At 34.8% G+C, this 17,217-nt stretch overlaps 1 protein-coding gene across 1 annotated transcript; it reads right to left on the bottom strand.

Moving 5' to 3' along the window:
* Nucleotides 1–9,318: 9,318 nt before the first annotated feature.
* Nucleotides 9,319–12,824, bottom strand: LOC122610400. The gene is made up of 7 exons (XM_043783391.1): nt 12,393–12,824; nt 11,904–12,335; nt 11,490–11,762; nt 11,296–11,444; nt 10,854–11,097; nt 10,491–10,785; nt 9,319–9,512 (listed from the first exon to the last, which is right to left on the bottom strand). Exons 1-7 carry the CDS (start codon nt 12,822–12,824, stop codon nt 9,319–9,321), a joined length of 2,019 nt encoding a protein of 672 aa, XP_043639326.1.
* Nucleotides 12,825–17,217: the final 4,393 nt, after the last annotated feature.

Raw genomic sequence — 17,217 nt, 5'->3', positions numbered from 1 at the left:
TTGAAAAAAATTTTCTTCTGCAACATATATTTTTATAACGTTTCACATGTGAATGAAAAAAAAAACATGTGATCCAATATGAAATTTAGGAGTTCTCATGGTTCTTACAAAAAAATGAGTTCTCGTAATAAGAGTCCTATATATATATATATATTGTAGATACAAAGTGTTACGACATTATTAACATTCAATTTTATTTTATTATGGTTTAAAATATAGCTAATTAAATTTGATCTAACGGTTCTAAATCAAAGATGGAATCCATCCAAGGGTTCTTGTTTGTTTAAGAATGAATTTAGTACTTTGTTATATATATATATACTAGTGTTCAAACCCGTCCAATGGACGGGTAGTCTCAAAATATATTAATATCCATAAAAAACAGTTGCTTGATAAAAAAAAAGAGATGCACAACTTAGACGATTTTAAATTTTACACAGTAGAGTATGATTCGAGTAACCATCAATATGACTAATGTCACAACTTAATCAATACGAAAGCAAAAAAAAAAAAAACATATGAAAAATAACTCCATATAAATAATGATTCCAGTTTACCCCTTTTTTTTCAACCTTAGTTAAATAAAAAAATCCGCAGTTTGTTATATCTAAACTTATTACAAACACAACCAACAATTTTAGAAAAAACGATTTAGATTTAAGCTTAACAAAAGATCGAGAAACAAAGTGTATAAAAGAAATAAATTCCCTAAAAACAACTTAATCAATACGAAATCTAAGTTAACTATTTTTAAATTAGGTAAATTTGTAAATTGATGATGTAAAACCAAAAAGTGTAAATTAATTATTTTTAAGTGTAAATTAGTGACGGAAAACCAAAAAGTATAATTAATTATTTTTAAATTGGGTTAAAGTGTAAATTGGTGATGGACAATCAAAAAGTGTAATTTAATTATTTTTAAATTGGGTTAAAGTGTAAATTGGTGATGAAAAACCAAAAAGTGTAAATTAATTTAGATTAATATTTAAAAAAAATAGAGGATTAATAAGGAGGAAGTATTAGGATAAAGGAGGGGATTAGGGGTGCCAAGTGTACCCCCAACCCTTTCTTTTAGTTATATTATAGATAGATATTGGTAGATGGAAGAATAGAAAATACTGTTTAAACCAGATCTTTATATAGTGTGTAGCAATTCTCTTTAATTAAATACTCGTAAATGGCTAACCAGTCATATATGGGCTAACTAGTCAGCATATTAATTAACTAAATAAACTTAGCCCAATAAAGCCTATAAAATGTCTACCCTAAAAGTTCAAACATATACACGTTCTTAGGTTTGATTCTCTGAACTAAAAAAGAGCCGCAAGTATATATGTGCCTTAATTAAGGATAGTTAAACTTTCATAATCAAAAGAACATGTATATATGTGCCTCATTGAGTTGTCAATTCATAATTCCACGAATGAAAAAGTTCTAATTGTGTCGATGCCTTAGTTTTCTTTCGCGTACCAATTGAATCGTCAGTTACTTTTTTTTATGAAATTGTGAAACACACCTTTCTGAAGTAATTTTGACATGTCATTTTGATTCGTACGTAATTAACAAATTTAAATAGTAACTGAGGTCATCCTTCATATATACCATGGTTAAAAAAAAAAAAAAGAGTATTGATGATTTGATTCTATAAATACATATACAACTCACACCCACCACTACTCCACCAGTAAGTTTTTATCACTATTTCACCACCGTCTTTTTTTTTCTTGTTCAATGGCACAAAATCATCAAATAACCGCACAACAACAAAAGAACAAAAAAGAACGGGAAGAATACTGGAAGGTTTTTGTCGACCAGTCCATAACATTCATGATTACATATCCTATATTGTACTTGCTGGTGGTTGCCGCAACCACCACCAATGATGACAGCGGTACAACGTTCACGGCCAGCCTGGCAATCCTTACTCTTATAGAGGTTGCAACAGCGTTTAGAACATTGTTGTTCGAAGTGGGTGGCCTTTGGTACGCTGCCGGGGCTGTGTTGTCGACTATCATCCAATGGATGATAATCACGATAACTATCATCCATTGGATGATAGTCGATAACACAGCCCCGACAGCGTACCAACGGCCACCCATTTCGAACAACAATGTTCCAAACACTGTTGCAACCCATATAAGAGTAAGGATTGCCATGCTGACCGTGAACGTTGTACCGCTGTCATCATTGGTGGTGGTTGCGGCAACCATCAGCAAGCACAATATAGGATATGTAATCATGAATGTTATGGACCGGTCGACAAAAACCTTCCCGTATTCTTCCCGTTCTTTTTTTGTTCTTTTGTTGTTGTGCGGTTGTTTGATGATTTTGTGGCATTGAACAAGAAAAAAAAAAGACGGTGGTGAAATAGTGATAAAAACTTACTAGTGGAGTAGTGGTGGGTGTGAGTTGTATGTATGTATTTATAGAATCAAATCATCAATACTCATTTTTTGTAACCAGTGGCGGAGCCAAGGGGGGGCTAGGGGTGCTTAGCCCCTGCCAACCATCCATGGTTTCCCTTGATAGACTAGTCATAGTCAACTGTTACAAATATTTTTTATGAACCGAACCACCCTCAATCTTTAATAATATTTGGTCATGTTAATGAAGAGATACCATGAATGATGAATTGATGAGGGAGAGATTGCATATAAACATTAGTCTTCACATGGTAATTCCTTTTACTGCCACCGGTTGTTGAACGGCATTGGTATTGATGGTGTTGAGAAAGAGGGGAAAGTGTGAAAAAGATGTTGATGACAGGGCGAGTGTGTTTCTTTAAAGATAGAAGTGAGTGTAGGGTGATACTATGCCCATTGAAGGTTACTTTGTTGAGTTTGTTCAATTAAATATATTTTATAAATGAAATAGATTCTAAACTTTCATGCCTTTTGACCGACTCAGAAGTATTTTGTATCATTTTTCGTTTCAACCTTGCATTATTATTAAGTCCTTTTTTAAACCTTATGCTTGTAATGTATTTTCTATTTAAACTTGTATCGAGTTTATTGTATCAAACTTTTTAAATTATATGGTTCTTAGTTTAATTAATAAAATGTTTTTCTTTTTAATTTATGAGTCAACCTATATATTGTTAACTTGACAACAATAAACTAAAGTTTCATTTTCTTTCTTATTTATGAAACATGAAATATCTATTTAAAACTTTAAAATCAACAAATTCTTGTTTCGATGTATTTAAAAAAGCCACTATTAATACTTGAATTCAATAAAGATATAAATTATAAGTGAATCAACTAGTTACTTACCAATTAACTTTCAAGCATAAGCTATAATATATATTTATATGTATGTTTGTTGTCCACAATAATTACGTGTGAGCTTCCTCAACGTTCGTTAATTACGACCTCTGTCGCTAGGTCTGGAGCCCCATCAATGGCAAATCTTGGCTCCACCTCTGTTTGTAACCATGGTATATATGAAGGATGACCTCAGTTACTATTTAAATTTGTTAATCATGTACAAATCAAAGTGACATGTCAAAATTACTTCAGAAAGATGTGTTTCACAATTTCACAAAAAAAGTAACTGACGATTCAATTGGTACGCAAAAGAAAACTGAGGCATTGACACAATTAGAACTTTTTCATTTGTGGAATTATGAATTGACAACTCAATGAGGCACATATTTACATGGTTCGTTTGATTATGAAAGTTTAATTATCCTTAATTAAGGCACACTTGCTAAATATAAAGACTTTACAAATTAAAATGGTCGATTATATGTATTATTTATTATTATAGTCATATACTGTGTCTATTTGGCAAGGGGATTTTGAGGGCTTTTAGAAGCTTAAAAGCCCCGAACTTTTAAACATAAGCCCATTTTAAATTCAAAAGTCACGGTCTCAAAAAACTCCTAAAAGTCCCGAAAGATCTTTAAAGTAAAAGGTTGTGTAAGAAGGGTTGAAGTAGAAGCTCCAGCCCTAGCTCAATTTCTATGCTTTAGCTCCAAGCTCCAAGCTCCAAGCTCCAAGCTTTTGTACCAAACATTCAATTTCTTTGAGACAAAATGTCCAATACCCGGAGGGCACAAGTGTTGTTGGACGATTATCGATCACCAACAGCTGCAGGCCAGACATAATCGGGTGTGTGTTTGACCACCAACTTGAGCTTAACAGAACCTTAAGTTTTGTTTTTGATACACAGTTTATGGTTTCTACAACCTCTTCACTTATGTACTTGGAAGTAACTCTTGCGGCTTGTACATTGAGCTCTGAAAAAGATAATTACCCGAGTATCCTCCAACTAGCTACTAATAATACAATTTCAGAAACTAATTAATATGTTGGTCGTGTTACCTAATTTTACTTGCATATAAGCTATAGGCTCGAATTATATTACTAAACATATATTGATGTATACAATCAAAAGCTACGAGCCACCAACATCAAACTTTCAACTACAAACTAGTATTACCAAACATATATACCCAATATTAAAAATGAACTACCAAGTAAATGAAAATCCATTATTATATACGAACGGAGTATGAGACAATTAAAAAGAAAAGAAAAAATGTGTTTAATTGGGTCATTTAACCTGATGAATTTGCCCTTCGACCAGATAGTACTCTTAGGCCTCTGCTTATAACACACAACTTCTTGGAACTTCTTTAGTGCCACATCAGCATCACATAATTCAGGACTCTCCTCAGGACACTCAATGTCTATAAGAACAACTTCTTCAGAACTTCTTCGCCACATCATCAATTCTTTTATCATTTATTTAATTAACAAAACACCATTCAAATATAATAAAAAACACATTTTATTAATAACACACAAATTACATTACTTAAAAATAAAAGACAACACAAAATATAAAAAACATAGTACTTGATTAAAAAAAACGAAATACATAATCATTAAAATTACTATTCATCTTCATCATCTTTGATTTACATTTTCCCTAAGCCACGGAAAACGGTTTCGTTTGTCCACCACTTGTCGTGTTGCGGACATTTGACTTCTCAAGTACTTTTGCCTTCCCCGCAGTTATCGTGATACGATTCGGCCCATGTGCACTGGTCACCCAACGTGTGACCAGCGTTAAAAACGTCATCGACCACCCTCTTTATCTTCTTGATCTCATCCTGCAGAAACATAGAATATGTCTCTTCGTGCTTCGAGACCTTGCGACCTAGTGCTTGTATTGCCTCAAGCTCATGCTCGCATTGTCGCCTTTTCCTCCGTAGGTAACCCATTTGGTTAGAGAGTTCAGTTTGAAGGAGGGTATCCTCTTTGACATCAGCCATGATTCGTGTTTTCATCTGTTCTTTGGTCAGACGAGGTCGATGAACATTCTTGTTTGATGATGAGGACGTCATTTGGTTAGAAAGAGTGAGTGAGTTTGTACAATAATGAAAATGGGTCTGAGGATGCAACTGAATTATGCTATGGGTTGGTATTTATAGCCTGGCAATCCAACTAGCCGTTCAGAGACTGAAAGTGTAATTGTTTTTGAATTTTTGGCCGTTTGAGGGACTAAAACCGTAAATATTTTGAATTCGAACGTTGGAGGGACTAATTGTGTAAATATTTTAAATTTTGAACGTTGGAGGAGCGTCTTTTTGTTCAGCTATAAATATTGGCTCCTTATCAGATATTTCTTATCAACTCTCAAACTCTTATACATCTTAAATGGCTTCGTCATCAAATGTCTGTCGATCATGTAACCATAAACCACCAATGAGTGTCGATCAAGTGAATGACAGTATCCTGGCTGATATCCTCGACCACGAAATGTTCAAAGGGGATCTTGTTGAAATTGGTCTAAAACTGGTAGCCAAAAAGAAATGGTGTCAAGAACAAATCCGTAATATACAAACTGGGCATTGTACTGAGCTTGAGTGTCAATACTTTACTTATTTGCAGGGGAAGTGCGACAAAATTCAACTTGCTATTGAACAACTTGCTATTGAACAACTTGCTAATGCGGTTTACACCTTCAACGAGTTCCTCCCAAATGCTAGAGCAGTCTATGAGATGAAGAAATAAGCTTATTTTTTTTAATAATGTGTTATATGAATTATCATGTTGTATGTTTCTCTTTAATAAGTTTGTAGTGTTTTTAAATTATGAATAAAAGTCTGTTTTTATTAAAATACAAAGTACACATTACAAAACATAAAACACACTTAAATCAAAATGCATAAAACAGACTTAATTATTAGAATACATAAACCAGACTTAATGAAAACGAAAGTGGGGAACCGTGATAAGCTCCCTGAAACAATGCTCGTATCTAAAGCCCTTTCCATAATTCTCGTGGTATTCCCGATGCGCCGTTGCATAGAGCAACTCATCAGAATGAATCTGGGCATTCAACCTCCTATAAATTGCCTGAAACTGGTTACATTCATTGCGAATTTTTTGGAAGTGACCTAGTAGTTGAGATACGCTCCGTGGACCAGCATTGGTGCGTGCGTTGAAGCTTTCATGTATATTGGTCCAAGCACTTCGATCGGTTACTAGGTTAACCGTTTCATAATCTTGTATGGTTTGAGGAGGATAAAATTGAGTTGAAAGAAAATGTTTTAGTGATTTGAATTGGTTGTGTTAAATATGAAAAATTGTTTTTGTGTTTATATAGAAAATCTAAAAGTTTGAATATTGGAGAGTACAAAAAATAAAAAATAAAAAATTTGCAAACGGCTAGAAATGGACCCACAAGCTGCTTTTTTTAACTTCTTCGGCAAGAACACTCGCAAGGACGCAGAAGAGAGGACGACTATTGCCAATAAGGCGTCTGCGTCTTTTGGTATTAGGACGCTCGCACGAAGGTGCTATAAGCACCGCCCTTACTACTCCTAGCTACTTAGTTACTCCGTAGTTTATTTACGTCATTTTTTCTTTATTTAATACTATTTTATAAAACATTTTGCCTTTTTTTCTTTATAAAAAATATGATTTGAACTACCTCAAATACCTCTATTATTTATTCACTAATTTAAACATTTTTATAACGTCCCAGAAGTGTAACAGAATACCAAAGTATAATGTACACTAATAGTTGTAGAGGAGGGGTGAATACAACTTTTCCTTAATTCTTAACAATTTTAATCAAATGTTTTAAAGACTCAGATTACTAATTAACTTAAAGTAAGAACATGAATCAATAAAACAGTAAAGCAGTAAATAACATTCTTGGACTCAGATTGTGTTTTTCAAATGTAACTCTTTACTAAGAAATAATCTATACAAAGAATTACAGGGTTGTTGCGGATATAAGATAACCTACAATATCTAAACAACCCTTGAAAATGACAAACAACAATCAGAAAGTTCAGGCTCAAGAAGAGTAGCCAAAGCTGACTCTGTATAGGCTAAGCTGTGTGTAAGAGCAGAGAACTTATGCTAAGAATGATTAAGAGAAAATGCCACACAAATGCATACAAGGAATGTGGCTTTTATAGGCGAAAACCATTCTTCTCTTGGTATCCAATTTAGCCACGTATTCTTCTTTTGTTGGTTGATCAAGGAATATAAAATCGTGCCTTCATAGTACCCGTGGTCCCCAAAACCTGCAACACGATATTTTGATCGTCCAATAAAAATATGGACACGCATTTGCATTTGTCACCAACCTAGATTCTAGGAACCTTCCCAGTCAGGTCATTTGTCCTTATCAACAATATCTAGGTTGTCATTCTTCACCTGATTGTCAGACACAGATTGCTCGTTTTCCAGAAGCAAATCTGTCTAAGTGTTCTTCAAGCTGACTGCTAATCCCAAGCTGACTTCCACTACCAGCTTGGTCTTCTATCTTCAATCCTCCTCTTTGACTTGGACTGAATGCTAGGACCAATTGATGCAGCTTGAACAACACTAGCTTCCATGAGATATAACAATTATAAAATATGAAGCATGATCTGGGTCATTAAAGATCGCAAGCTGTGTCAGCTTCCTCTGACCCAGATCAGATTACAAGACCCAAAATATTATTAAGTGTTTATACATTAGATTTGTCATCACCAAATTTACAAATATCTGATATCTAAAGATTACCTTTAAGGTATCTAAAGATTCTCTTCACAGCCTTAAGATGTGATTCTTTAGGATTAGCCTGATATCTTGAACAAAGACATGTAGCAAACATAATATCTGGTCTACTAGCAGTCAAGTAAAGTAATGAACCTATCATACCCCTATAAGCTGTGACATCAGTAGGTTTCCCACTTTTGTCCTCACTCATCTTATCACCAGTTCCCATTGGAGTTTTCATAGGTGAGCAATCACTGAAACCAAATTTACTTAAAAGATCTTTAACATATTTACCTTGATTTATGAAAATTCCTTGTTTGGTCTGTTTTACTTGTAAACCAAGAAAATAGTTAAGCTCCCCCATCATGCTCATTTCATACTTTGTAGACATTAATTCAGAAAACTTTTTGCAAAGTCTTTCACTGCTAGAACCAAATATGATATCATCTACATAAATTTGCACAAGCAGAATATCACCTTTATATTTTCTCACAAACAAAGTCTTGTCAACATTACCTCTTTTGAACTTGTTTTCAAGCAGAAATTTGGACAAAGTATCATACCATGCTCTTGGAGCCTGTTTGAGACCATAGAAGGCCTTGTCAAGCTTAAACACATGGTTAGGTAACTTTGAGTTCTCAAAACCAGGAGGTTGTTCAACATAGACTTCTTCTTCCAGTTTCCCATTCAGAAAAACACTCTTCACATCCATTTGATACACCTTAAAACCTTTGTGAGCAGAGTAAGCTAAGAACATCCTGATGGCTTCCAATCTGTCGACAGGGGCAAAGGTTTCATCATAATCAATTCCATCTTCTTGTCTGTATCCAAGAGCAACCAATCTTGCTTTGTTTCTGGTCACCACTCCCCTTTCATCCATCTTGTTTCTGTAGACCCACTTGGTTCCAATCACAGTTTTAGAATGATGAGGTCTTGGAACCAATTTCCATACCTTGTTTCTTTCAAACTGTGTAAGCTCATCTTGCATTGCATTTACCCAAGAGGGATCTGGCAGAGCTTCAGCAACATTAGTTGGTTCCATTTTACTAACAAAATTGACAAACATGCAGAAATTGCATGTTGCCTTTCTTCTAGTCTTTACACCAGACAATGGATCACCAATGATTTGATTGATAAGATGACTCTTTGTCCATTTAATTAAACGTTGAGCAGAACTATCTTCAGGGACAATAGGCTGATTCAGATTGGAAGAACCAGCTTGATCATCATGTGGAATTTGTTGATCATTTTGAGTCAAAACTGGATCTGAGTCAGCTTGAGAGCCATTCAATGGATTTTGAATATCTGTTTAGGTAGGAGTAGGATCAGCTTGCTCACAATCAAAGAATGGTAACTCTTCTTCTTCAATGATTTGCTCCCCCTGAGTTTGAGCATTCTTGTCTTCAACAAGTAGATTAGAGGGAGGCTCATTCTCAGGAATATCCAGTTCTTCAAAATTGATTTCTTCATCTTCAGAGAATTCATTGACTGACTTGGAGCAACCTTCATCAATATTCACATTTACAGAGTTTTCAATAGTTCTTGTTCTTTTATTGTATACTCTGTAAGCCTTCATCTGAGTAGCGTATCCAAGTAGGATACCTTCATCTGCTTTTTCTTAAAACTTGCCAAGATGGTCTTTCTGATTTAGAATGAAACAAGGACTGCCAAACATTCTTAGGAAGCCAATTTCTGGTTTTCTCCCCCTGAGAAGTTCATATGCAGTCTTCTGGTGTCTTTTCACAATGAGAGATCTGTTTTGAGTGAAGCAGGCTGTGTGAATAGCTTCAGCCCAAAAATGAGGCTTGACATTGTTTTGTGCCATCATGGATCTGGCAGCTTCAATCAGGGTTCTGTTTCTTCTTTCTGCAACTCCATTTTGTTGAGGAGTTCTTGCTGCTGAGTATACTTGTGAAATACCTTTTTCACTGCAGAATGAGTTGAGAGTGATATTCTTGAATTCAGTGCCATTGTCACTCCTCAACTGCCTAACAGGCCTTTTGTATAGTATTTCAGCTTGCTTGATGAAATGAATAATACTATCAGCTGCATCACTCTTATGCTTCAAAAAGAAAACCCATGTATATCTTGAATATTCATCAACAATGACCAAAGTATACCTCATTCCATTAAATGAAGGAGTACTTATTGGTCCAAACAGATCCATGTACAGCAAATCCAAACAACTGTCAATGGTTGAACATGTTTTTGACTTAAAGGAAGCTTTGTGTTGCTTACCCTTTTCACAAGGACCACACAGCTTGTCCTTCTCATATTTTATCACTGGCAGACCAGACACCAACTCCTTCTTACACAGCTTGTTGATGTCTTTGAAATTCATATGAGACAACCTCTTATGCCACAACCAATTCAACTCATCTTGATTCTTTGACATGAAACATACTTCTCTTGTCACAGTTGGACTTCTCATGTCAAAAGAATACAAGGAATCATCTCTCTCTACAATCAACACCACATTACCTTCTAAATCCAGAACAATGCCCTTATCAGCTCGGAATCTTACTTCATAGCCAGCATCACACAACTGACTCACACTTATCAGATTGTGCTTCAAGCCATTCACATAAGACACCCTTCTGAAAGTAAGAGGACCATTTGACAAAATACCAAAACCTTCTGTTCTTCCTTGGGAATCATCTCCAAATGTAACACTAGGACCAGCGCTCGTCCTAAAGCTACATAGCAGGGACTTACATCCAGTCATATGCTTGGAACACCCACTGTCCAAGTGCCAGGTATGTGAGTCGTGATAGCCCTGCATTATGCAATAAGAGATTAGTTCAATCTGGGAACCCATCCAGAGATGGGTTCACCAGAGCTGACCATTGGGTCTGACTCAGATTGGGTACTTGAACCAATATTCTTATCACATTTTGAAACCCATTGTTGCTTGATCTGACTCCTACCAGATTTGAAATTCTTTTTGGTAACATTAAGAGTTTCTTTTTGAACAGAACATTTTCCAATTCCTGATTTCTTACATTCAGACCTTAATTTACTTTGATCAACAATTTTGGGATCAGACACTTTAGCCAAAAAATCATTATCCATAGAAATCTCACCTTTCCTGGACTCAACATACTTGACAATTAATTTGTCAGAGTCAGATTCAAGGTGCTTTGAGTTTGAAACAGATTTTGTTGATGAAACATTTTCTTTTGAAACACACTTTTCATTTTTCAAAACTTTGCTCTTCCCTTTAGGAACACTATGATCTCTAACTTTTCGTTTATTTTTCTTTGACACAACATTGTTTGTTTTTTACTTTGAGTTTGACATAGATTGAGTAATTGTTAGCTTTGATAAATCAAGAGTTTCCTCAGGTTTTAGTTCAATTACCCTATCTGATTCAGACACAGCTTCCGCAATGGTTTGACCAATAACATCAGGATCTTTAAAACCAATACCAGACTTCTGAACCAATTTAATTGGTTGAGAACTCTTTCCTTTGGTTTAAACCTTAGGAGGAGAAGGAGGCTGATAAGGTTCCATGGCACAAACTTCACTGATAGCAATAGCTCTATCATAGTCACCATCAAACACAGCTTGCACTTGATGAGGAACTTGAACATTGACACATTTTGAAGCTCTTTTAGAATTTGTACACCATGACTCAGTTATGTGTTTGATTTTCAAAAACTTTTCTTCAGAAACTTTAGCTTCAGTTACCAAGATTGAATTCAGTTGCTTTTGATTTTTAATTTCAGACTCTAACTTTTCAATGGTGAAATTCTTTAAACTCAGTTCTTGTTTTAACATAGAAATTTATTTCTTATGTTCTTGATTAAAATGTTTTTGTAAAAGGACCTCACCACCAAACCTATTCAACCTTGTCAGCTTATCTTCATCACACAGATTTGAAAAGATAGTTACCTCAGGTGGAGCAGTCTGACTTGTAGAAGCTTTATGAGCTGACTCAGATTGCTCTTGCAATTTCACAAGGTCTTCAGCAATCTTCTCTTTAGCCATAAGACACTTCTCATTTGAGTATTCTTCATCTTCTGAAGATGTAGCACTCTCAGCCCAGTCTCTAGCAATCAGACTCTTTTCATCTTTCTCAACTTTATTACTCAGCTCTGCAACTTGTGCTTTGAGAGCTTTGTATTTTGTCTTGAGCTTTGAATATTTTTCACCTCTTCCACCTTTGACTGACACAGTGACTTTGGACATATCAAAAGGCTTCTTGGTCTTATCAGCTTGTCCACTTTTACCTTTTTCTTTGAATTTTCCAAAGGATCTCCTTCTTATCCTATCAGCCAACATAGCCACTTCATTGGCTAACTCATCACCATCAGATTCTTCACACTCAGATTAAGAACAAACAGATTCAATGTTAGAAACCACAGAACAAGATTCATTGACACAGGGAATGATCTCATTAGATATTGAGCTAGGGTGTTCAGTCATGGATGCAACAAGTGCAGTAGAAGGCTGACTATAAGAATCACCCATAGCAATCAACTTTTCAGCTTCTGAACATTCTTGGTTATGGAGTAAACCAAAAAGTCCAGGGAGATCAAGATTATGATACACAGAACTTAGCTTCACAGAAGAAATATAATTGTTCCACTTTGGTGGTAATGAATCTAAAAACTTGCTTTTTAAAACTTCATTTTTCTTTTCAATACCTACAGCAGCTAGATCATTAACCAAAGCATTAAAACGAGTATGAGTGTCTGTTAAGGACTCATTCCTCAAAGAGAAGAATCTTTCATACCTCCTTGTTAAGGTGGTAATGGTTGATTCCATAGAGGTAGAGCATCCTTCAAACATGACAGTCAAAGTACCCCACATTTTTTTAGCAGTAGACAACATTTTAATAGAATGATAAATAATCTTTGGCACAGCTTGGACAATGAAGTTACGTGCTCTCACATCCAAGTTAGCAAGTCTCCTATCCTCATCCCCTCAATCTGCCCTATCTTTGACTATGGTTTTGACTGTGGCAGGAATGGTTGGATGACCGTCTCTTACCACTGCATCTACAACAAGAGTCTGTGTAGGTACATAAGGACCATCAGTCAAGATATCAGGCATATTTTGGTCAATGGATTCAAGGAATAAGGACATACGACCCTTCCACCCACTGAAATCATCTTTGTCAAACATAGGTTGTCGGGTTGATGAACCATTATCAACATAGGATGACGTTATGCTTTACTTAAAGGAAAATAAGCAAGGATCAAGTCAAGTTAATTCTTAACCTGTCTCTGATACCACTTATAACGTCCCAGAAGTGTAACAGAATACCAAAGTATAATGTACACTAATAGTTGTAGAGGGGGTGAATACAACTTTTCCTTAATTCTTAACAATTTTAATCAAATGTTTTAAAGACTCAGATTACTAAATAACTTAAAGTAAGAACAGGAATCAATAAAACAGTAAAGCAGTAAATAACATTCTTGGACTCAGATTGTGTTTTTCAAATGTAACTCTTTATTAAGAAATAATCTATACAAAGAATTACAGGGCTGTTGCGGAAATAAGATAACCTAGAATATCTAAACAACCCTTGAAAATGACAAACAACAATCAGAAAGTTCAGGCTCAAGAAGAGTAGCCAAAGTTGACTTTGTACAGGCTAAGTTGTGTGTAAGAGCAGAGAACTTATGCTAAGAATGATTAAGAGAAAATGCCACACAAATGCATACAAGGAATGTGGCTTTTTTAGGCGAAAACCATTCTTCTCTTGGTATCCAATTCAGCCACGTATTCTTCTTTTGTTGGTTGATCAAGGAATATAAAATCGTGCCTTCATAGTACTCGTGGTTCCCAAAACCCGCAACACGATATTTTGATCGTCCAATAAAAATATGGACACGCATTTGCATTTGTCACCAACCTAGATTCTAGGAACCTTCCCAGTCACGTCATTTGTCCTTATCAATAATATCTAGGTTGTCATTCTTCACCTGATTGTCAGACACAGATTGCTCGTTTGCCAGAAGCAAATCTGTCTAAGTGTTCTTCAAGCTGACTGCTAATCCCAAGCTGACTTCCACTTCCAGCTTGGTCTTCTATCTTCAATCCTTCTCTTCGACTTGGACTGAATGCTAGGACCAATTGATGCAACTTGAACAACACTAGCTTCCATGAGATATAACAATTATAAAAAATGAAGCATGATCTGGGTCATTATAGATCGCAAGCTGTGTCAGCTTCCTCTGACCCAGATCAGATTACAAGACCCAAAATATTATTAAGTGTTTATACATCAGATTTGTCATCACCAAATTTACAAATAGCATTGGGACTCAACAATTTTTACCTAATATACCTATAATAACCTTAAATCGCAACCACTCATTTTTTATTTCACCTAAAAGCTTAACCACTATTTTCTTTCTCTCCTCCATATATCATTTTATTACCCTAATCAATTCAAAATCTTTTATCTCAAAAACCGTATATCGATAAATTATAAAAATTGTATGGATGTTCTTAAAATTTCATGCTCTTTCATTAGAGATGTCATTTGATATACTTTCGACGAATTTTTAAATCTGATGACAGAGCCCGCATTTGGCTATCATACTCTATGACTTGACTTATCACCCCCACCATCTCACTGTCGTAACACGCGGGCACTATCTCTCGTTTTTCATAAATCAATAGTCAATTTTGCAAGTTTTGACACCGCTTCTCTTAACATAATTTTGATAAAAAAAAAAAAGAAGCTACATAATACTTTGGAAAATAAAACGGTGGTAACTTGTTAGTATTTATAATTTTAACATGTAATTTTGTGTAAAGATATATATATATCAATGTCCGCCTGAACATAATACACGTGTCTTTATTATCATATATAGAGGAACATAATACTTATCCTCCTTTTATTTTCAATAGCCAATATTTAAACTACTAAGGCCTTTCCTTATTGTTAGAATATGATCACGTAAAATAAACGTATGTCCGGAAAGTATTTAAGCCTACGGGGTCACACCTCAACGTGAATGTAACTATAAATTAATTAATATATTAAATGTAATTTATTAATTAATTTGATCACGAAGAACTAATGGAGGTCCGTTAAAAGTGTTAATAGTTAACGGTACTTAACTAACGGACTTAACGAAGAAGAGTTGGAATTAGGAAACAATTAGGAGGTCCTCTAGAATGTTCCTAGAAGGGCTAGTCGAAATCAAGGAGAGGGGAGGGTTTTGAAAACCCTAAACTTTGTAAACAAGTTACCCAATCCTATAAATAGAGACCTAAATCTAATTGTTTTCAACACACAATTGATTAGGTTTTCTAAGACCCTAAAACTCTCTTCTTCTCTCTCTCTTTGGTTCGATCGACTACATCAAGAAAAAGGGTTTCCGGGTTTTGTTTGGGTCGATTTTAAAGCTAGGAACAAAGGGTTGTTCGATTCGTGATCAAGTACTAGCATACATACATTCCAACGTTGTGTGTGCAATCGTAGAGAGGTTTAATTCAAACCTTCTTATTAAGGTTTCTTGCTTTATTCTCTCCAATTTAAGGTACATGTTTTCTATCTTGGTTAATTAGTTAAACTACATAGATCTTGTCTGCCGTTGCGCGCTTTGTGATTTGTTTGATAATAGTTATATATCCTAACAGTGGTTGTTATGGGTGAAATTTCAGGTTTCATTATCTTGGGACCTCAAGATCATGGACCTTCAGGATCTTGACACGCCTTGACGAATTACTCACGATAAACTTCAAGTATTGTTTCTATGAGAATATTATGCAGGTAACTTGATATTTATCACAATGGAAATATCTCTAACGGTACAAAAGAGATTCAACACATGTCTTATTTGATGAACACGCAAAGAAGACTTAGTCCAACATCATAATCGGACTTCAAGAGGAATTCAGCATGAGGAAAATATCTTCAAACGGCTACAATATCAGTCAAGATATGCTCCAACGTTCACTAGATGAAGACCAGGAAGATCCCTGTAATTTCGGAAAATTAGTTACTAGGCTGCTCTATTTAAACGAGAACCTGATCGATCATAGGATATACAACATTACACATACTCACATATTTACTTTCTTATTTTCTCTGCTCATACTTGCAAACAACCAACACACTTTTCTTTACTTAGAAAGATCGATCAAGTCGCTCTATCATTGTAACCAATTTAAACCATTAATAAAAGAACAAAGCAGGGACGGTTGCTTCCTCCCGGGGTTTTTATGCCAGCAATCCATAAAGGATTAAGGGCTTTTCCTCGATAAAATCTCGGTGTTCTTTGTTCCTTTCTCTTTATTTTCTGCATTTATTTACGTTTATCTTTCTTTATCTTGCTTAATCTATCTTATATTTGATTATACAGTTATTTGCGAAATCTTTTGACTACCTTCTTTTGTTTAAGTCAACATAATCTTGATTTATCATACTTATTTTAAACGCATCTTTGAATCTAAACCAATTTTACAAGCCCTTAACCCTCACGAACGAAAGTTTGGTTACATAATTGATCTAAGTCTTCAAGGTTGATTATCTTGGATAAATTTTGACCAAAACAGTGGTATCACGAGCCTACTATATATGTTTTTTGATTACCAATAAATCAAAACTTGAAGGGGGGTTAGGGTTCTTGATCTTTAAAAATTTTTGAATATATATATATATATATAGTTAAATTGATTTTGTAATTTAATTACATTATTTAAAATTAGAAAAAAGTTTTATTTAAATATATATATGGTTCGAATTCCAGAAAAATAAAAAAAAAGGTTTTTTTTAGTGTTCCTAATCCAAGTTTTGATTAATTGCATGTTTATGTAATAAATTGCATGTGATTATATGTGTACCTTTATTTTTAATGGTTAAAAAGAAGTAAAAATCATGAATTTTTCCATGCAAATCATTCATGATTCTTACTTAGATATATTGATATGAAATCTTGATCATTAGGGTTAATTATGCTAGATAATTGGATAATTAATTGTGTGACAATATGAATTTTTCGTGTAAATTTCGAGCGTTCCTGGATTTTGCAATCCAATTCCTGAAGTCAACCCTGCGTCCTATCTAATCAACAGATATGGCGACAGGATTGCGAACTTAGAATTCCCGAAGAAATTCCAAGTTCCAAATATGAAACCATATGATGGAACCACTGACCCACAGGAGCATATCGCGCTCTGTCTGGAGAAAATGGAAACGGTGCCGATTCCATCAAATTTGAAAAAAGCTTGCTTATGC

This window comes from Erigeron canadensis, chromosome 8 (genome assembly GCF_010389155.1).
Source record: "Erigeron canadensis isolate Cc75 chromosome 8, C_canadensis_v1, whole genome shotgun sequence".
Taxonomy (NCBI): domain Eukaryota; kingdom Viridiplantae; phylum Streptophyta; class Magnoliopsida; order Asterales; family Asteraceae; genus Erigeron; species Erigeron canadensis.
This window is presented reverse-complemented; position numbering and strand designations above follow the sequence as displayed.